This window comes from Pinus tabuliformis, chromosome 7, assembly GCF_031772625.1.
Source record: "Pinus tabuliformis cultivar Carrire ecotype Pingquan chromosome 7, CPIR1, whole genome shotgun sequence".
NCBI lineage: Eukaryota > Viridiplantae > Streptophyta > Pinopsida > Pinales > Pinaceae > Pinus > Pinus tabuliformis.
In genome coordinates, this window is record NC_142293.1 from 1760948994 (window position 1) to 1760971693 (window position 22700).

Genomic DNA, 22700 nt, shown 5'->3' on the forward strand with positions numbered 1-22700 from the left:
GTAAGCCTCACAAGGGGCCAAATAATAATATGTGCATGTCGTAGGGCCCTTTAAAGGCTCAATAATATCTTGAAGTGCCATATTGAGGAATAATTTCCTCGGAATATGATGGACATGGGGGTTGCCCATTATTCTCCAAGTAGTAGACCTGTGGTGCTCCTAGTGGGTCTGACGGCACATCAATGACCCCATGGGTCTCCATATGAATCGGAGATGCCTGTAGGTCCTTTGTAACGGTCCAAGTGGTGGAATGAATGCTGTCGTGACATTGTACAAGTGTTGGGACACCTGCCAAGGGTGTAGGGCTTCTTTGGGGGCCTGCTGGGCATAGTGTACCAAGCATATCACCATCATCCCAAAAGTGCATCTCTAGTAGTCTCCGAACATCCATGAAGATCTGTGGAGTGCTTTTTGCTGTTGTGGAGGCCCACGGCTCTCTATGCACACCCTACATGTGCAAATGTAGACCTCTGGGGGTCAGGATCCCATATAGGGAAATCAAACCCAAATGGAAACCACCTGCAATCTTGCATAAGATCCAATCTGTCCCCTAGGCTTCCAGTACAACTAGTCTTTAAAATAATCGGGTAAAAGAGCTTACAAATCATGGATAGAAAATTGGGCACTTCATAATGGCATGCCCTTCTGTAGTGGGCTTTGGCATGTGCTAGTGTCTCCAAGCTCCAAAGGGGTTAGCCAAGTACCTTATTAGGTGGTTTAAGCCCTTAGAGGAGATAGTGTGTCCAAGGTACATCTCTCTAATGGGAGCGGCAAGTGACAAATAAGTGAGATGGAATAGGGGAAATGAGAGGGGCAGTCCTGGGCCACATAATGGGGCATAGGTGTAGATAGATAAGGGGAAGCCCACACCTAGGTATGTAATGCATAGGAAGGAGCAGTCGTGGTACATGAGGTGCCCCAACTTTGATTTTTCCACCCTACTTTATATGCCTTTTATGAATTTTCTTTAATTAATTGGTCGGGGCGCAAAGGACAAGAGCATGATGTGCAAGATATAGCAGTGATTACCTCCTTCAATGTAGGGCAGTTCATTTCCCTCCATGGGTTGGGACAATCATGGGTTCCTGGATGATAAAGGAGGCTCATCTAGGGCCTGTGGATCCGAGTTGATGGCCATAGATTGGGGTAGAGCTCATGTATTTGCTTTTGTCCACGTGCTAATTATTTTTGTCCTAACCATCTTTTGCATTTTGTGGTACAATTTCCTGTTAAATGTGGCCAATTATGCTTTTTCTTCTTTTTTTAGTTGCTTCAACCTCCGAGGCATCATTCTAGGCCTGACCCAAGGTGGGGGCAAGGGGATAGGGAGGCTAGCCCTATGTGGACCCAGAATGGGAATGTGGGCCCAGGTGGGAGAAATGATGAATGGGGTATAATGAGTGGGAAGGGAGTAATGTATGCGGGTAAAGGAGCGGGACCACACACCCAAAGTCGGGGTTTCCTAAGTAGTACCACCTTAGAACCAAATGGTCAATAAAGGAGATCCCACAAGACTAAGATTCAAGGGCAACAAACAAAAAAGATGTAGACAAGAGTACAAACTAGGCTCACTCTTTCTGCCAAATCCTCCCATCAATTTATACCCAAAAGTATCTATGATAAATAAACCTAATACTCAATTATCAAATGACAAGACATACCTTTAGATTCGAGAGGCCCACCTTCAAACATACGAGCAATACAGGTGGATGAGGGACCACATGGCTGGCTCAGGTGGCAGAGAAATGGCACAAGGAGCTAGGAGGAGGCATCAAGGGGTTGCTGGCCGTTGGCTGAGGCTCATCATGGAGAAACTTTTTCCCCTGGGGGTATCACCCACAAAATGGTGGGTAATATCTGGGTCCAACTGGGATGTGATCTCTCTTGAAGTGGACGAGGCTGCTCGAATGGGACGTCATGAGAACTCCAACAATCGCTTGGTCATTGTAGACTTGTTATTTGCACATATCAAAGATCAAATCCACGGGGCAACATGTTTTCACAGCGTGTGATGATCAACCATGCTTAATGTTAGCCCATAAAGCAATATGTAATTTTTTTTGTTTCCCTTTTTTTTATATATGCAATCTAATCTATCATGAGAAACATCATATGTAGTTAGTTCTAATGCAAAAATCATCATGCAATGCATCCCACCCTAACATGCACATAGTGATGTTAATACGTGTAATCATGAAGCCAATGCAACCAACATATCATCACATCAATATACATATTCCTTCCAGTATAATTACTCATGTAGCAACCCTCAAATCGAATGTGGACATAGTGACATGGTGGATGAGGCGGGTGGGGTGCGAGAAAATATGATCTCCATTCGAGGTAGAGGGAGGTCCTTGGAGAAAGAAAACTGACCATTTTAGAGGTTCAGGGCTCCCCTTCTAGGTACAAAATGGAGGAACGAATGATTACTTTCGAGAACTCATCACAATTGCTGCTTGTAATATCATGCTTTGAGGATGTCACATGGTTGTGATTGAAAGGGGAACGAAGGGTGAGAGAAAGAAGAAATGCAACAAACAGGTCTCTCCATGTGATGGTCACAGCAGGGAGGGGAGGTCGCGAAGTGATCATAATCCTGAGGATGGGTCAAAGGGGATAAGGTATATTCAATGAAGGGCTCCTCCTTGACACCATATTCAGAAAAGGGAAAAGGGGCATGGTCACTCAAGGTGATACCAAAAGGGATGAGGGACTTACTTGGGGAAGACTTAAGGTGATGAACAAGAGGGGAAGGCAAAGGGGAGGGCGAAGCGTCATATTCGATGGGATTTCCTTCTCCACAATTTAGAGGCTCAAGTGATTTGAATACATAGCCATGAGGTGGGTAGGTGGGAGCCTCATTGCTTTCCTTATTATAAGCATCAAAGATTGGGCCTTCATTAAAAGGAGAGTCAATCACTTCCATCAAAGATTGTCCTTCTTTATGTAAGAGAAAATAATAATTCCCCTTCCCAAGGGTATTATGTCATCATAAATATCGCCAGAGGGGAAGGGAAGACCAATCTCATCTTCATCCTCCTTGTCGGTGTCATAAATGGGAGCACAATCAAATTGATGACCAATAATTTCCCATCTCTAATGTGGAAATAATCTTCAATGTCATTTTCAAGGGGTTAATCGGATCATCTCTCTTAGTCTCAAGGTTTTCAAAAGAGGATTCATTGGGAGTAATGTCCTTGAGAAAGGTAGGGTTGGTCTTAATTTCACTTTCCATAAATTCGTCCTTCCCAGCACATGTGTCCTCAAAATCATCTTACTCGTCTTGCAGCCCCAACGAGGACTCATCTTCTTGCTCATCACCGAGGTCCTTGAGGTCATCTTCATCTTGGTTGGTTGATAAGCAGGACCTCTCTTCTTCTCTCTTCTCTTGAAGAATAATGGCTAAGGTATTTGTTACATGATTCTGGTAGTATGCTTCTAGGAGGAGAGCATTAGTAGGGTTCTTTTTATATTCACATTTCATCTTATGAAGCTTCACTTCTTCATCATATAAGCAGGAGAAAACTTCATTAGAATTATATTCCCTTACTACCTCCTTGCATGACCTGCTATATTCATCCATTCTTTCTTGTGTGATTTGGAGGCTTTCAGGATCCAACTCTTCGTCATCTTTAGAGGAGATGTCTTTCACTTCATTGTTATTCGCACCCAATTCCATAATTGGGATTTGCTCATCATCCCTGTCTTCTTGGTCATCTTGGTCATCCAAATCCTCATCTGGTAATGACCCATATTTCTCCTTGATCTTGTGAGACAAGGAATTAAATGCACCGGTATAATAGGCAAACTCCAAGAAGAGATAATCTGTGGGCCCTTCTTCGTACTCCTTCCTTATGATGTCAAGGTTTGACCTGCTCTTGTCATTAAAAATGAGTATGAAGTCATCGTTCTTGTCTATCAGATGGTCACAGAGCTCAGACCATGAATTCAATCTTTCCCACGGGTCTTGTTCTTCTTTGGGGCTAATGTCGTGGATACTTTTTTCAACCATTTTTCATGATCTTGCATATAATGTGAAAATGGAGTCGCCAAGGTGAACTAAAATGCCTTCACAAATGCCTGCTTCACCCTACAAGTATTGACTTTGAAGTTCAATGAGGAATTAGTACTTCGTTCCTCCAATGGAGTCTACATCAATGATATGTCAATATGTCGTACGGGGAATAAAACACATGTCTTGTCCCCGACAGCGACACCAAAAATGTTACCACTCAAACAACAAGGGACATAAAGGGGTTCCTAAGAGGTCAACTACTAGGTTAAGGGAAACGGTGGAGGTTTAGCCCACTGTCACCACAACTAAGTCTCCCTGCTCTTTATGGACTTTCACCGATGGGAGGAGTCCTGATAGTGTAGGGATCACTTGTAAAGTATATGTCAATGGATAGGTGAGAAGTGACCAGGAAAACCCTTTCCCAAGGATGGAGTGAAGAATGGAGCTTGCTTGCTCTTTAAACAAGGGACTTGATCCACCAGGGATAAGGGCTAAGGATTGGAGGGTTGAGGGCAAAAGGATAGGCTTATAAACAAGGTTCTCAATCCCTATAATCCTGGGGAAACTTGGATTCCCAAATGGTCCTTCACAAATAATCTTTATTGAGAAGTGGGACCACAAGGGACCAAGTGGACCAGCCCAGGTTCGGGGATGGAATGTAGCAACCAATAATGTTTCTCTCCTGAACAAGGTGAGGGGAAGGGCCGAACAAGAATATTCACTTCAAAAGGTTCAATTGATCCTACGAGGTCTAGCCTTGGGGATGCCTATAAGCAAAATTCGATCCTAGAGCTAGGGCTTGGGATTCCTGGAGATTCCACCTTTAAAATTGCCTCAAATTTGGAGGAGAGGGAGGGGACCCACCAATGCAGTAGCCTATAGGAGATCGAAGTTTTTCTTTTGGTCAATTCCCTAGAAATTGATGCCCTAGGTGACCTAATGGGGCTAGACTTGGGGAAAAGGGGAAAATGGTAAAAAGAGGGTTAAAATGATCACCCCTTTAAGGGACTAGTGTCTAATTCACTTGGGGATATGGAGTCAAAGATGATAATGATTAAGAACTTGGTTTCTTGATCAAGGAGGCCCAAAAAGTCAATTTCATTCATTGTTGAGAGAATGACAAGAAAAGTGACTTTCAAGCATTTATAATTCAACGCAAACGATGCAAGCTTATCAAGACAAATAATCTCTAGGACATTTCATTCATATAACATTGGCCCATACATTAAATTAGCTAAAACATGCTCAATTCCACATTTCAATCATGCAACAACTAGCCCTAATGTTAGGAGTATGCAGTAACAAGAATAATAGCATCAAAATTTGCTTATAACGTTATAGAGTATATCCAACCAACATTTCGTTTACAAGATAAAGCTCCAAGACAAGATAAATAGCCCAAATCCATACGTAAAATTCATCCATCTCCAAAAAATATCCTCCAAGAAGAAAATGCGAAGTTCTCTATATTAGAGAGATCCCAAGTCAAGTGATGCTACAAATGAGTGTATCTAACATCAATATATAGCCTCCTAAGGAGTTTGAATTAGCCTATGGGCCTACATTAGCCCCTAATGATAAAATAATGTGCAAATAAAACCCTTATTGGTGACAAGCCCACAAAACTAGCTCATAATTGTAAAAATAAGCCTCACAAGGGGCCAAATAATAATATGTGCATGTTGTAGGGCCCTCTAAAGGCTCAATAATATCTTGAAGTGCCATATTGAGGAATAAATTCCTTAGAATATGATGAACAAGGGGGTAGCCCCTTGTTCTCCAAGTAGTAGATCTTTGGTGCTCCCAGTGGGTCTGACGGCACATCAATGACCCCATGGGTCTCCATATGAATCGGAGATGCATGTGGATCCTCTGTAATTGTCCAAGTGGTGGAATGAATGCTGCCATGGCATCGTACAAGTGTCGGGACACCTTCTCCCCCCTCTCTTGCATTCCTCCTTTGCCTTTCTTATATAGAATTGCCCACCTGCCTCCAAACGGTGATCCCTGTTCGAGGTTCCTCTAGTGAAGGGATAAGGTGATAAGCGTTAGTTTTAGGTTGAATAGGCATCCGCCACTTGAGTCAAACGTTGACGACAAACTTCTTTTAATAAAATATTTATATCTTATTTGTATTCATTGTTAAAACTCTTCATGACTTTATATTATGCTCCTTTTTATTGCATAATATATATAATAGATTCTTTTTAGTTGGTTTAGTTTGTATATTATAATTTCTTCTTTTAGATTATATTAATATATATTATAATTACTTTGTATATTTTGGTATTGTATTTCCTTTGCTATTTTATATAATATGTATTATTTTCAATGAATTTTTGTACTATGTATATATTATATTCCCTTTTATTTGTATAATACATTGTCTTTCCCTTTTATTTTGTATAGTTACATATACTAAGATGGTGGTACATACATTAAGTACCTCACTCAATATACTGAGTTAAGTATTCACTTAGAATTTTCAATAATTAATTCATTTATCTTTTACTGGGCAATTTCATAATAAGTTAATATGTATATTAGCGCAGTACATGTGATGCATGCATATGTAGCTATCATATGAATGCTTCGTACGCATGTTAAAATTTCTATGTTCCTTTTACTTTGAAATGGGTCATTTCAAAGTATGCATTATAATAATATTTGTATGGCTTGAAGAGGATGGCATGCCTCCTTAGGGCATATTTCATTTTTTGCTCATGGTTTCAGAGAAAAAACACTTCAGATTGGCGAATGACTTGATGGATCTAACCACCTTGGCACTCTTCTCTAAGGCACACTCTACTTGGAGGTTCTTATATTATTTATTGAAGAGAAGATCTAACAACCTCGTCACATCCTCCAAGGGCACACTCACGTTAGTTATTTGCTTGGTCAAGGTGGTTGGCATTGCACATGTTTCAAGGATGCTTCTCTTAATGAAAGTATTATATTATTTGCTTGGCCAAGGTTGCTATTCATGCACAGGCTTCAAGGTTTATTCAAAGGTTTGTTGATGCATTATTCCTCGATTCACACGTGTGGGTTGTGCACTTGGTAAAACATCCTATGAAGTTGGTTATGGAGTGCCCTAGCTTCAATTAGTTGGTTATAACCACAGGTGCCTCAAGAAAAATTGTTAGAAGTTGGTTAGAGTCACACATGTAGATTCTCTCTACTGAAGGACACACTTACTGAAGGTAAAATTTATCATTTCCTTGGATCTTCTTGAGTCAAAACCCTAATTTATCCACTGCTCGGAGCCTTGTTCACACGTCTAGGAGTCCTCTTCTTGAACAGTGCACTTCTGGAGAATTAATTTATGTGCTTGTAAAACTTGTGATGGAGGCTAGTTTTGAGTATTTCTGCCCTTAATTTTTCTTGTTTGAACTTAGGATAAGGTAATTAAGGCTTGTAGAATTATTAATTCAGGATGTTTGGAATTTGATGCGCACGTTCATCCACCAAGTCTAGATGGTTTCAGGCAGTTTTTTAAGCTGTTCTGTTGAAACTTGAAATAACAATTCCCAGGCAATAGTTTTGAGCTGCTTGGATGCCTCTAAACTTTAAAGTTTTCCCATAATTTCTTTTCATTATTTTAATGCTTATAAGTAAATGTAAGTACATTTTTTGCATTTTTAATGGTTGTTATTTCTAAGAAGAAAGATCATATACATAAACTTCGTAGCATTGAAGCTTTTCAAATGAGAACTAATTATAGTGATTGAGATTGATTCTTAGATCCTATCATTTATTGGTAAGGACTTATGTTTCTTTTTTTTTGAAAATTTTTATTTTTATTTTTATAATTTAAATTATTATTTTCGTGCCTTTTTTTCTGTCCACAGTATGTGATGCTTTTTTATTAAAGACAGCACATTATGCAGCGCTCTAGTTTTTAGAAACCTTTATTAACTTGTAGCTAACTTACTGCAGGCTTTTCCTCCAAGGAAAATTTGATGAAGCTGAAGCTTTCATCCAAGAAAGAGTAAAGACTAAGGACGAGGCTTTTATTGCTGTACCCATCTTCAGTCATTGCCATGCTATTATTCTATTTGCAAAGGCAGCAATCTCTGGCACAGAGGAAGACAGGTAAGCTCACATTTATTATACTGTACTTCACCTATTTTCAAAGTCAGCAAGGTGGCTTTCTGGGAATTCTGCTGAAAGTCTTATCTTTTTATGAAATTGTATATGTAATGGTGGCTTCTGAGTAATTTGTTTTCTTTTATAATCACCATGAGACTGAATACGCAGAACACTATATAGTATAAACAACTGGTTGGCAATTGCTTGTTGATCCAAAACGAAAATTGGATGGATTTGCTTGCAGGTGATGTTGAATAAGCATTGGCAGATACCATGAGGCATTGTTGGTCCTGTTACTACTCAAACTAGCAGGGGACCTAAAAGGGAATCCTAAAGGGGCAACTGCTAGGTCAAGGGCAACAATCGAGACTTAGTCCACTGTCACCACAGCTAAGGCTCCCTACTCTTTACGGACTTTCACTGATGGGAGGAGACCGGGTATATAGAGTCACTTGTGAAGGATATATCAACAATGGATTTGAGGTGACCTCAATGATCCTTTCCTAGAAGGGAGCTCAGAGTGGGGCTTGCTTGCTTCTTAAGCAAGGTACTAGGCTGGTTTTCTAGGAGGAGCTGAGGATTTAAGGGCTAGGTTAAAGGAGTGCGATTTGTGAAGGAGCTCCCCAATCCCTAAAATCCTTGCAAAACTTGGATTCCCGAGTTGTCTTTGAAGAATTGACTTTGATGAGAAATGGGACCACACATGACCAAGTGGACCCAGCGTAGGTTAAGAGGAGGGAGTTTAGCAACCAATGGTGATTTTAACCTAAGCGAGGAGGGGAAGGATCAAAGGAAGAATTTTCACTTAAAGATGCCAAAATGATCCTATGAGGTGCTAGCCTAGGGAAACCTAGGGCAAAGTTTGATTTCAGGGCTAGGGCTTGGGTTATCTCACAATCCCACTGTCGGAATTTCTTCAAATTTCGAGGAGACCTTGAGGACACACCAACGTATGATAGGCTAGGAGATCAAACTTTTCTATGGGTATATAGTAGGGAAAATGATGCCCTAGGTGACCCAACATTGCTAGACCTAGAGAGAAGGAGGAAAATGTGAAGAAAAATGGTTTTAGGGTTCAACTTATGGTGGACTAGTACCTATTTCCTTTGGGGATATGGAATCAAGATGAATAATGAGAATGGATTTCGTTTCTAACTCAAGGAGGCTCTAAGGACAACTTCGTTTGGCATTAGCGCAAAGAAGGAAAGTGACCTTAAAGCATTTATACTTCGTTTGCAAATCAAGATGGCTTATCAAGATGAATTCAATCTCTAGGAAAATTCATTCAACATACATGGGCCATACATGTTGAATTTTCTAAGTCTATCTGTTAGAAAATTAATCCGTATTCCGTTGATTTATTTCTTCTACTTGTAAATTCTGAACAAGTTATATAAGACATTTAAATACCGAAATACACACAATATAGTCACAACATCTACAGATCCCAGCTGAAAGAAAACAAACACATAAGTGACAACGTTATTTTTGGACAAATATTCTCGGAAAAACCCAATGCAGGAAAACTGGTGCAACTATTCTGAGGGTTTATTATTATACAATATTTGCTTGAGTACAATTGGGTGCCTAACCGGCTCACTCAACAGAGAAAAATACACGGCAGAAATACCTCTATATTCGGAAACAGGTATTCAAAAAACCTGTCCCACGAAACCCTCTTCAGCGACTCTGAAGCTCAGCGCTGGTCCTTCTGGCCTCTGCGTCAGCCTCCTGTTGACCTACGTCAGCCCCAGGACCCTCTCCGTCAGCCCTCTGAGGCATTGCACAGCCTCTGGGACCCTCTATGTTACTCCAGTAGCCTCTGCGTGGATGACGCAGTCCCTCTGGCCTCTATGCTGTCTCTGCTGGGCTTTGTGTGGCTTGAACTGGCTGTTGCTCTCGTTCTCTCTTGCTTTTGCGCTGGTCTCTCAGCACTATCTCTACCTCTCTGTCCAATACTCACTGCCCCTCGTTGCTGATCATTGATTCACTTTTGCTTAGCAACCTCGCTCTAGCAAAATGAATGACTGATCACTCTTGTGTGTTCTCCAACTGACCCTCAAGCCTCCTCTTATACTTTTTCTGTTGGTCCTTCAACGACCGAGATTAAATCTCCAATCAACGACTAAGATTAGATTTGGCTTGATCCATGACTTTTGGAACCTTCTAACCCAATTCTATATTAATACCCATTAATATTTTATTTTTCCTAAGTTTAGACTTAGGAACTCCATTAAAAAATTAAAATATTAATATTTTGATATCTCCCAAACCGGGTACAATCTGTCCAAACTTTTTCTGGGGCTTGGAGATCTCATGTGCTTTAGCCTCTCTACCAATTTTCATGGCTAAAGCACATCCGATGCTACCCCAAATCAACACTCCCTCTTAGCGAGGACTATGCTCTAGTAATACTCCTCATTGAGCATTACTCTGATTATCCGGCACCAGTACCTGTGCTGATGCTAGGCCTCCCTAACCAACATCCTCTGCACTGCTGCATCCTGTACTGTTGCCCATGGCCCTGCCATTGCCATTGCTGCATCCGTACGATAACTCCCTCTGCATCCGTGTTGTTGCTGGTCCATCCTCCCAACACTGCATCTGCATTGCAACCCCCTCTCATCACGCTGCATCATGCTACTGCACTGCAACTCAATTACTGAGAAGTAAGTAACTGATCCACCCAACTTCTGACATCCCTGTCAGGCTAGAAACACTCCCGATGTTGAAGCTCTCTCTGCCGCTAACAAGTGCTCCCTCTACTGACCTCTGCACTGCTGCAACAACTCCTTGCATCTCGCACCGTTGCACACCTATCGGTGCCATCCTGCAACGTTGCAACACTTCCATGCCTCTCGCACTGTTGCAGCCTACTAACCTCGCGCTGCTCGGGGACTCCTGCACTATTGCACTCTCTGCCGCTTCATCCGCATCCGTCTCTACCTACATCCGCCAGTCCCACTACTCCTCTTTGGGGCTCCCGTAGTAAGGTATAATCTAATAGGTTGGGTATCTCAAGGATCCTGCCCTTCATCACCTGTAATCCTCCTGACTACAGCTCGATGTCTCCCCACTTCTTCTCAAGTGGCACATGAGCACTCATGGCACAATCATCATCCTCCTCGACTTCTTTCTCCGCCTTTGCTAGCGCTCCTCATAGACTGAGAAGCCTCTCCCATGTTCTTCTTCCTTGGACACTGGTTCGCATAGTGACCCAATTCCCCACAATGGAAGCACTTAACCTTGGAGAGGTCCTTCTTCTTCCTCTTCTCCTACTTTCTTGCAGATGCCAGAGCCGCATCCTCTTCCTCTTCCTTCTTGATCCTGACCCCTTTGCTGCTACTTCCTGTCTTGGTTAGCCGTCTGATCTCTTCTTGACGAAGAGCCGCCCACAGTTCTTCCCAATCTAGAAGACTCGCCCTGCCCAGTATGCTCTGGACAAATGTCTCCCACTCCTCAGAGACTGTGTTAAGTGTGGTCCTCACCATCAACTCCTGATCTGGCGTGGCCCCTATGGAAGTCAGTTGGTCACGAATCTCCTTCAACCGACCGAGGAAGACATCTATCTGCTCTCCCTTCTGCATCTGGTATGACCTTAGCTGATTCTCCAGGAGTATCTTCCTCCGCACGAAAGTATGCTGGTACAATGTCTTCAAAGTGCTCCACATCTACCATGCCATTTCCTTCTCTGCAATATGTTGGACCACATGATCCTTGACCCCATCAAGGATGATGTACTTTGCCTTTGCCATTGCCTCCTTGTACCTTTCATTAGCTATTGGGTCAACTGGGATAGCCATTACTCTCAAGGTGAGGCCCTTGATATGATGTCTGTCTAGAATGGACAAGATCTTGGCCTTCTAGACCACAAAGTTGGAAGCTTCGTCCAACCTGTCTTGATCTCTCAGCCCATTCACAACCATCTCTTTGCTCTTCTTTGTCGACTCCTCCGATTCTCTCTACTTCTCGCCTGGAAGTTCTCAGTTCGACTCCTGCTGAGTTTCTCTATTTCCCGTTTGGAAGTTCACTTCTGGACTCCCTCTGAGTCTCAATTTCTCTCCTGGAAATCCTTCTGCCAATCGTCAAGTTGCCCCTCTTCGATCGTCTGTGCAACTGCAACATTGATCCAGATTCCTTGGCTAGAAATCCGCCTCGGCAACAACTCCCTCTACCTTGGTTTTGCCCTATTAGGTACTGTTCTGACCACAGTACCCCACTAGCTTCGCTCCCGCAAACTGCCCACAGCTTCCTTTGCCCCAACAACTGAAGGATTGAGGCTCTTGGCCCTACGCAATCCTGGCACCAGCAAAACAGCGCCCTCAGCCAACCGCGTCAGCCCTCTTGGCCTCTGCTTGAGCCTGTTTCTGCCCTCCTCAGCGTCTGTGCTGGCCTCTCTCAAGCCCAGACTGATGACGCAGTCCCTTTGCGTCAACCCTTCCTCTGTTGCTTCTGCAAGGATTAGCTACTGTCACTCGGGACAACTGATTTTGCTGCAAATGATCTACTCAGCTAATGCCTTCAGCTCTCCTGTGATTTGCAACCATGCTCCGATAACATGTTGAATTTTCTATGTTTATCCGTTAGAAAATTAATCTGTATTTTGTTGGTTTATTTCTTCTACTTGTAAATCCTGAACAAGTTATTTAAAACATTTAAATACCGAAATAAACACAATACAATCACAACATCTATAGATCATCAGCTGAAAGAAAACAAACACACAAGTGACACCGTTATTTTTGGACAAATGTCCCCAGAAAAACCCAATGCAGGAAAACCGGTGCAGCATTTTCAGGGTTTATTAATATGCAGTATTTCCTTGAGTACAATTGGGTGCCTAACCGGTTAACCTAACAGAGAAAAATACATGGCAACAATACCTCTATATTCGGAGACATGTATTTAGAAAACTTGTCTTATGAAACCCTCTCCGATGACTTTGAAACTCAGCGTTGGCCCTTCTAGCCTCTACGTTAGCCTCGTGCTGATCTGCGTTAGCCCCAGGGCCCTCTGCATCAGCCCTCTGAGGCACTGCGTAGCCTCTGGGACCCTTTGCATCACTCCAACAACCTCTGTGTGGATGACACAGTCCCTTTGGCCTCTGCGTTGTCTCTGCTGGGCTCTGTGTGGCCTGAACTGGCTACTGCTCTCGCTCTCTTTGCTTCTGCGTTGGTCTCGTAGTACTGTCTCTGGCTCTTTGTCCAGTACTCACTGCCCCTTGCTGCTGATCACTGATTCACTTTTGCTTAACAACCCCGCTCTCGCAAAATGAATGACTAATCACTCTTGTGTGTTCTCCAACTGACCCTCAAGCCTCCTCTTATGCTTTTCCTGTTGGTCCTTTAACGACCGATATTAAATCTCTAATCAACGAATAAGATTAGATTTGGCTTGATCCATGACTTTTGGAACCTTCTAACCTAGTTTTATATTAATACCCATTAATATTTTATTTTTCCTAAGTTTAGACTTAGGCACTCCATTAAAAATATTAATTATTTTAATATCTCTCAAACCGGGTACAATTTATCCAAACCATTTCTAGGTCTTGGGGATCTCACATGCTTTAGCCTCTCCACCAATTTTCATGGCTAGAGCACATCCAATGCTACCCCAAATGAACAATACATAGAGATATGCTAATTAGAAACATAATTCCACAATCCAACAGTAAATGCATGCAACAATTAGCCCTAAAATGGTGAAAATCCCATTATCAATGCATGTGACAAAGTAAAAGAAAATAGCATTAAGTTTTTACTTACATGTAAGAGAATATATCCAATCATCAATAGATTTGCCAATCAAGAAGCTCCAAGACAAGAAAATGTAATCCAAACATCAAAATTCATCCATACTCCAATTTCATCCACCAAGAAGGAATAAGGAAAATCTCAAGAGAGAGAATGATCCAATCCAAGTGATGAATCAAAATGAATTAACAACACTCTTATTTATACACTTCTTAGAAGTTCGAAATACCTAATTAGGCCTACATTAGCCCCTAAAATGAAATAAAGTGCAAAATAACTAACTTTTGGTGACAACACCAAAATAGTTGAAAAACAAAATAATAAGCCTCTTAAGAGGTCAAAGATGAATAATACATGTCGTTGGGTCCTCCAAGAGGCTTGATGAAGTCCATAAGTGCATACTAATGAACATGACTCTCAAAAGTGATGGTCAAGGGGGTGGCCCCTTGTTCTCCAAACAATAACCCTGTGGTGCTCCCTGTGGGTGAGGGGGCATCCAAATAACCTCATGGGTTTCCATGTAGATTGAAGATGCTTGTCAATCATCTGTAAGGGCTCAGATGATAATATAAGTGATGCCACATTAGCATACAAGTCTTGGGTCATCTGCCAAGTGCATTGTACAACTATGGGGCTGACTGGGCATGATAAACCAGATGCATCTTCCTCGTCCAATAGGTGAATCTCGAGTAATCTCTGACCATCTCTAGGGATCCATAGAGTGTTGTTTACTGTTGTGGACGCCCATGGCTCTCTACGCACACCCTACATGTGTGAATGTAGCCCTCTAGAGAGTTAGGACCCCGTCTAGGCAGACCAAACTCAAAATGGAAACCATCTGCAATCCTGCATAAGATGCAATGTGTCCCCTAGCCTTCCAGAAAAACAAGTCATTAAAGATATCAAGTAAAAGAGCTTACAAACCATGGACAATAGGTGGACACTTCATAATGGCATGCCCTTCCATAGTGGGCTTTGGCATGTCCTAATGTGTCCAGGCTCCGAGGGGGGTTAACCAAGTACCTTATTAGGTGGTTTCTATCTTTATAGGGGATAGTATGTCCAAGGTACACCCTTCAAATGGCAGTGGCATGTGACAAAGAGGTGAATGGAATAGGGAATGAAGAGGGGCAATCTTGGGCCACATATTAGGTAAAAGAGCTTACAAACCATGGACAATAGGTGGACACTTCATAATGGCATGCCCACTATGTAAAATTTTCTGTTTTCCCACCCCGGTTTTCAGTTTCACCTTATTTCTCCCATGTAGTTAAATGCCCATTCCCATAGCCATACATTTAACAGACTAAAAAAAATAAATATTGCTGAAAACACAAATTCTGGAAATTTTTCAGAGTGCTGGAAATTGCAGAAATAAAAATCAGCAATTAAAAACAGCCATTAAAACACATTAAAACACTGATATTTTTGGTCAACTTGACCCTGGAAAAACCCCCTACAACTCTTGGGGAAAACCAGTTTGAGAGCTCTTCTTTATTTCTGGAAAATGCCTTTTTACAGAGAAAGTTTTCAGCAAATAAATTTCAGCAAAAACAAAAATTTTCAGCAAGCAAAACTTATCTGTTTTCAGCCCAACAGACAATCTGAAAAGTGCTGTACGAGATGTACGGACCGTACGGATGTACGGACTGTACGGACGTACGGACCGTACAGACTGTACGGACTGTACGGACGGCCGTACGGACTTGTACGGACAGCCCTCGAAAAATGTGCAGAAAATCGCCTCCTCGATATTCGTGCTGAAAATTAATTTTTCCATTGTTTTGCTCACAAAAACTGCCTTTTTCTGCTTGTTCTTTATGCTGTTCGGATTTGCTGAAGTGCTGCCTGTATGTGTGCCAAACTGCTGCCTCTTTCTCCTCCTTGTCCAGAAATCTCCCTTGCTCTCTTGCTCTCCTTCTCCCAATCTACTCATGAAAGAATGAATTGATCTTTTTCTCATTTTCCTCCCTTAACCCAACCCTAAATGACTTTTGGGTGATCCCTAAATCCAATGGCTGAAATAGATTTAGATCAATGGCTGAGATTAAATGCTCATTTAAATCTCACTTTCTATTTTTTAATTCACCCCACTTTAATAAAGACCCACTTAGTCATTTATTTCCAAAGTCACTTTTCCTTTCTAATTTTTCATTGACTTTATAAAAGTCACTTTAAAATTAGACTTAGTAACTTTATCACTTAAAGTCACTTTCAAATTAGATTTAACTTTATAAAAAAATTATAAAGTTACTCTAGGAGAAAAATTAAATTCTTTTGGACACTTTTCCCTAGGCCAAAGATCAAAGCCTTAGGGAACCACCTGTCCTCCGGTACCAAATTTCAACACTCCCTCTTACCGAGGAAGGTGTTCCTCACCACACCCATCTTGTCTCTGAAGTAGACATGCTTGCCCCGTGGTAAGGCTTTGGTAAGAATATCTGCAACCTGCTCATCAGTGGAAATATACTCAAGCTTCACAGCTCCCTTCTGAACATAGTCTCTGATGAAATGATATCTGATCCTGATATGCTTTGACCTGTCATGAAATACTGGATTCTCCGTGAGTTTAATGCAACTCTGATTATCACAGTAAATCACTGAAGGTCTCAACGGCTGACCAAATAAGCCAAACAACATCTTGCGAAGCCAGATAGCCTCACAACTAGCTAGACTGGTTGCCATATACTCTGCTTCCGCTGAACTCAGTGCTACTGACTGCTGCTTCCGGCTGAACCATGACACTACTGCTGAACCCAACCCAAAACAACACCCTGAAGTGCTCTTCCTATCAGAAGCACAACCTGCCCAATCAGAATCAGTGTATCCTGCCAATCTCACTCCATCTCCCTGCCTGTAGTCCAGACCATAATCCACTGTCCCCTGCAAGTACCGCAAAATGTGTTTTGCAGCCACCCAGTGAACCTTCCTAGGCTCACACATACACTGACTCATCGTGTTGACTGCAAAACAGATATCTGGTCTAGTGTTGACCAAATACATCAAGGAACCAATCAGCTGCCTGTACAATGTGGGATCCACCAACTCGGAATCCGAAGCATGAAGCTTCTTCCAGTTGGTGATCATCGGTGTCGACATGGGTCTACAATCCTCCATGTGGAATCTGCTAAGGATGTCCACAATATACTTCCCCTGCCCTAGGAAGAAATGCCCCTCCTCCTGCCACACCTCCAAACCCAAAAAGTAATGCATCAAGCCGATGTCCTTCATCTCAAACTCCGCCGCAAGATCTCTCTTGCAGTGCTCTATGAGTCTCTCTGCACCTGTAATGATCAAGTCATCGACATACAGCACCAGAATGAGAGGCTCCTCACCAATCACAATAAAGTAAAGGTTCGGATCTGCCTCACTCTTTGTGAAACCCATCCCCTGCAAGTATGCATCTATCCTGGAGTACCAAGCTCTGGGAGCTTGCTTCAGGCCATAAAGGGCCTTCTTCAATCTGCACACATGGGACTCCTTCCCATGCACCTCAAAGCCCTGTGGCTGCTCAATGTACACCTCCTCCTGTATGAAGCCATTAAGAAATGCGGTCTTCACATCCATCTGGTGGATCTTCCAACCCATCTCTGCTGCTATCGATATAATGGAGCGGATCGAAGTATATCGAGCCACGGGAGCGAAGGTCTCCTCATAATCAACTCCCTCTACCTGGGAGAACCCTCTAGCCACAAACCTCGCTTTGAATTTCTCAATGCTGCCATCTGCAGCATGCTTTACCTTGTAAAGCCATCTGGAAGTAACCACGGATTTGCCCTCAGGCCTCGGCACCACCTCCCAAACATCATTCTTCATGATAGAAGAATACTCCTCCTGCATGGCCTCTCTCCAGACCTGCTGGCTAGCTGCCTCCTCATAGCTAGAAGGCTCAGAGTCAAGGATGCTGGTAACCATCGCCATATAACTACAAAACCTCTTAGGTGGTCTACTCTCTCTGACCGGCCTCTTCGGCTCAGCAACAGATGTGGCATCTCTGAAGGTGTCCTGAAGCCACTTGGGCTTCCTCTTCCCTGAGCATGCTTCTCCCATAGGAGAATGAAACTCCTCCTCCTCATCACCATCAGTAGCCTGAACTCCTGACTGTCTGTCTGCTGTCCTCCTGCCTGCACCTGAACCTGTAGAAGCTGAGGTACCGTGTGAACTGTCCATCAGTGGACTCCCTAGTGAACTGCTCTGTGAACTGCTCTGCATGCTGCCTGGAGCACCACCCCTCTGGCTCGGCAAGCCACTTCTCACTGATGGACCTGACATCCTCATAGATGTACCTCCGGATCCTCCTGATCCCTGCCCACTGGATCCCTGCGACTGACTCAACTGCTGCTGAGGGTCTGGCTGATCCAAATACTCTAACTCCCGTGACCTCCTAAAGGCCCTGTCCTCCTCGAACTTCACATCTCGTCTGACAACAACTCTCCTCTGTGCAGGAATGTAAATCCGAAAGGCCTTTGAGGTCTCACTGTAGCCCACAAAGATACCCTTCTTTGCGGTGGGCTCTAGTTTGGTCCTCTTCTCCTTGGGTATATAGGAGTATGTAATGCATCCAAAGATATGAAGATGACCAAGATCAGGCTTCTTCCCAGAGAAAGCCTCCTCCGGAGTCATGTGCCCCAAGGCACGATGCGGACTCCTGTTCCCACAAGAACAATGGCAACCCCTGATCATGTAACATGGCTTTGGCAGCCCCTATGATGGATCTGTTCTTCCTCTCCGCAACCCCGTTCTGCTGGGGGTTGTAAGGAACAGTGAACTCCCTCCTAATGCCTGCCTCCGCACAATAATCAACAAACTCTCCAAGGGTGTACTCTCCTCCATTGTCCGACCTCAGGGACTTGATTTTTCGACCTGTCTGAGTCTCCACAAGAGCTCTGAACTCCTGAAACCGCTTGAAGACCTCACTCTTGGTCTTCAAGAAATAAATCCAGGTCCTCCTGGAGTGATCATCAATGAATAAAACATAATACTCATATCCACTCAAGGAAACATGAGACATCCGACCGCTCACATCGGAATGAATCAAATCAAGTATCCCCGTCGCTCTGCTGTCACTGCTAGAAAAAGGGGATTTGGCAAACTTGCCCATCGCACAACCTCTGCAAGTATCAAAGTGATCAGTACTGAAATCTGGCACACCTGTAGTGATCTCCCGCAATGTCCTCAAGGCTCCATGATACATGTGTCCCATCCTGCGGTGCCAAATCTCACACAGCTCAGAACTGCTAGCTCTGCTGTCGGTACTACTGCTCAATGCCAAAAGGGGCTGGAATGCAAACTTGTACACCTTTGCATGGCGTACACCTATCACTCTAGCTGAATCAGCTGGAGTGCCCCTGGGATACATCAACACCTGTCCTCCCCTGAACAGTACCTCATATCCTCTGTCCTCCAAAGCTGAGACGGATATGAGGTTCTTCCTCATCCCTGGCACATAAAGAACATCTGACACTTTCAAGGGAGGTCTGGACTCCCTTTGAAATGTCAGTGTACCCACCCCGACTGCTCTAACAACTCTGTCATCACCGAGCGGCGAGTACTACCTCAATATCAGTGCCACTCTCTGAAAGCTTTGAGAAGTACTCCCGGACTCCTGTCATGTGACGTGAAGCCCCACTGTCCACATACCAGATACCTGTAGATGCTCCGCTAATCGAGGGAAAAGCATGCTCCCTCTGAACCTGTGTGGCAGGTGATCCTGCACTAGAGGACTCACATGTAGTGAACGCAAACTCCCGGTCAAAACGACCTGCGAAGTCCTCAATCTCAGCTGAAGCTGCCACATCCTGGTTCTTCCCCTTCTTCTTCTTCTTCTCCGGACACACAACTGCATAGTGTCCCATCTTCTGACAATTCCAACACTTCACTTTGGAATAGTCCTTCTGTGAGTTACCCTATTTACCTTTACCTTTGCCTTTGCCTCCACCACCGCTTGTGGAAGCCTGCTTCTTCCCTTTGCCTTTCTTGCCTCCTGCCACCAGTGCTACGTCCTCATCCTGCTCAACTGGCTTGGCTGCCCCAAGCTGTCCTTTCCTGATCTCTGTCTGAATACAATCATCCCAAAACCTCTCCCATGTGGGAAGGGTCTCACGTGCACAAGCCCCATCAGCAAAGTTCAACCATGAACGGGGGAGGCCATTCACTGCAATACGCACCAACTCAGTGGATGGAATGGCCTCTCCAATCGCTGCCAACTCATCTCTCACATTGGTAATCTTTGTGAGATATCTAGCTGCACTATCATTCCCCATCTTAATGTTCTTCAGCTTTTCCTTCAGGACCATCTTCCGGTTCTCATTGGTACTCTGGTAGAGATTGGACAATGCTGTCCACATCTCATGGGCATTGCTCTTTCCTCTCACATGAGGAATGCAATGGTCTTTGATTCCGTCTAGAATCAGCCTCTTACCCTTGTTGTTCTTTCTATTATAAGCTGCCAACTGAGTAGCATCAGTAGGCACAACAACAGGGTGCTGTGCTGTATGCACCATGATATCCCAGACTTCTGCCTCCTCAAAGATACTCTGCATTCCTCCTTCCAAACGCTGTAATTTGTATGCCCATCCAACCTATCCTCCACCCTCAATCCCAATGACATCTTGCTGTCCTAAAACTGAAAAATAGCACTGCTGTGGTAAAGATAAAACTGCTGTTTATGAAAAATCAACTTGCTAGAATTTTCTGAGTGAAAAAATCAGCAGCTGTATTTTTTTCCTTTTGCTGTCCCAAACTGCCCTTCAGCACTCAAGCTCTGATACCATGTAAAATTTTCTGTTTTCCCACCCCGGTTTTCAGTTTCACCTTATTTTTCCCATGTAGTTAAATGCCCATTCCCATAGCCATACATTTAACAGACTAAAAAAAAATAAATATTGCTGAAAACACAAATTCTGGAAATTTTTCAGAGTGCTGGAAATTGCAGAAATAAAAATCAGCAATTAAAAACAGCCATTAAAACACATTAAAACACTGATATTTTTGGTCAACTTGACCCTGGAAAAACCCCCTACAACTCTTGGGGAAAACCAGTTTGAGAGCTCTTCTTTATTTATGGAAAATGCCTTTTTACAGAGAAAGTTTTCAGCAAATAAATTTCAGCAAAAACAGAAATTTTCAGCAAGCAAAACTTATCTGTTTTCAGCCCAACAGACAATCTGAAAAGTGCTGTACGAGATGTACGGACCGTACGGATGTACGGACGTACGGACTGTCGTACGGACTTGTACGGACAGCCCTCGAAAAATGTGCAGAAAATCGCCTCCTCGATATTCGTGCTGAAAATTAATTTTTCCACTGTTTTGCTCACAAAAACTGCCTTTTTCTGCTTGTTCTTTATGCTGTTCGGATTTGCTGAAGTGCTGCCTGTATGTGTGTCAAACTGCTGCCTCTTTCTCCTCCTTGTCCAGAAATCTCCCTTGCTCTCTTGCTCTCCTTCTCCCAATCTACTCATGAAAGAATGAATTGATCTTTTTCTCCTTTTCCTCCCTTAACCCAACCCTAAATGACTTTTGGGTGATCCCTAAATCCAATGGCTGAAATAGATTTAGATCAATGGCTGAGATTAAATGCTCATTTAAATCTCACTTTCTATTTTTTAATTCACCCCACTTTAATAAAGACCCACTTAGTCATTTATTTCCAAAGTCACTTTTCCTTTCTAATTTTTCATTGACTTTATAAAAGTCACTTTAAAATTAGACTTAGTAACTTTATCACTTAAAGTCACTTTCAAATTAGATTTAACTTTATAAAAAAATTATAAAGTTACTTTAGGAGAAAAATTAAATTCTTTTGGACACTTTTCCCTAGGCCAAAGATCAAAGCCTTAGGGAACCACCTGTCCTCCGGTACCAAATTTCAACACCATAGTGGGCTTTGGCATGTGCTAATGTGTCCAGTGTCCGAGGGGGGTTAACCAAATACCTTATTAGGTGGTTTCTATCTTTATAGGGGATAGTATGTCCAAGGTACACCCTTCAAATGGCAGTGGCATGTGACAAAGAGGTGAATGGAATAGGGAATGAAGAGGGGCAATCTTGGGCCACATATCGGGCTACAAGGGTAGCTAGAGAAAGGGAAGCCCAAACCTGGGTATATAATGTATAGGAGGGAGTAATCGTGGTACATGAGGTGCTCCGACCTTGATTTTTCCACTCTTCTTTATATGCCTTTTGCCTTTTATGATTTTTCTTTGATTAACTGCTCGGGGCTCAAAGTATAAGAGCATGATGTGTAAGATATAACAATGAATACCTCCTTTAAGGTAGGGCAGTTCATTGCCTACCAGGGGTTGGGACAATCATGGGTTCCTGAATGATAAAGGAGGCTCATCTAGGGCCTATAGGAACCAGGGTGATGGCCATGACAATGGGGTAGAGCTCATGTATTGGCTTTTGTTCAAACTTCACGTGCTAAATGTGTTTGTCCCGACCATCTTTTGTATTTTGTGATACATTTTTCTATTGAATGTGGCCAATTATGCTTTTACTTTATCTTCAGTCGTTTCAACCTCCGGGGCATCGTTCCAAGCCTAACCCAGGGTGGGGGCAAGGGAAAGGGGAGGCTAACCCTGTGTGGACCCAGGTGGAAATGTGGACCCAGGTGGGAAAGATGATGAATGGGGTTATAATAAATGGAAGGGGAGTGATATACGTGGATGAGGTGTTGATTTTTGGGTAGCATCGGATGTGCTCTAGCTCTGAAATTTTGTGGAGGGGCTAGAACACATGAGATCTTCAAGACCCTGAAATCGTTTGGTGAAATTCCACCTGGATTGTATTTTATTAAAATAATTAATATTTTTAATGGGGTTCCTACGTCTA

General features: G+C 43.0%; 1 protein-coding gene across 1 annotated transcript in view; it reads left to right on the plus strand.

Annotated features, from left to right (window-relative positions):
• Positions 1-4043: 4043 nt before the first annotated feature.
• The window catches only part of LOC149255392 (uncharacterized), a 225397-nt gene continuing 206740 nt past the window's right edge, over positions 4044-22700 (plus strand). The window contains exons 1-2 of the mRNA XM_089455023.1: positions 4044-4057; positions 7958-8113. Of these exons, the coding sequence (XP_089311149.1) occupies positions 4044-4057; positions 7958-8113 (170 nt within the window). The remainder of the gene's footprint in view (positions 4058-7957; positions 8114-22700) is intronic.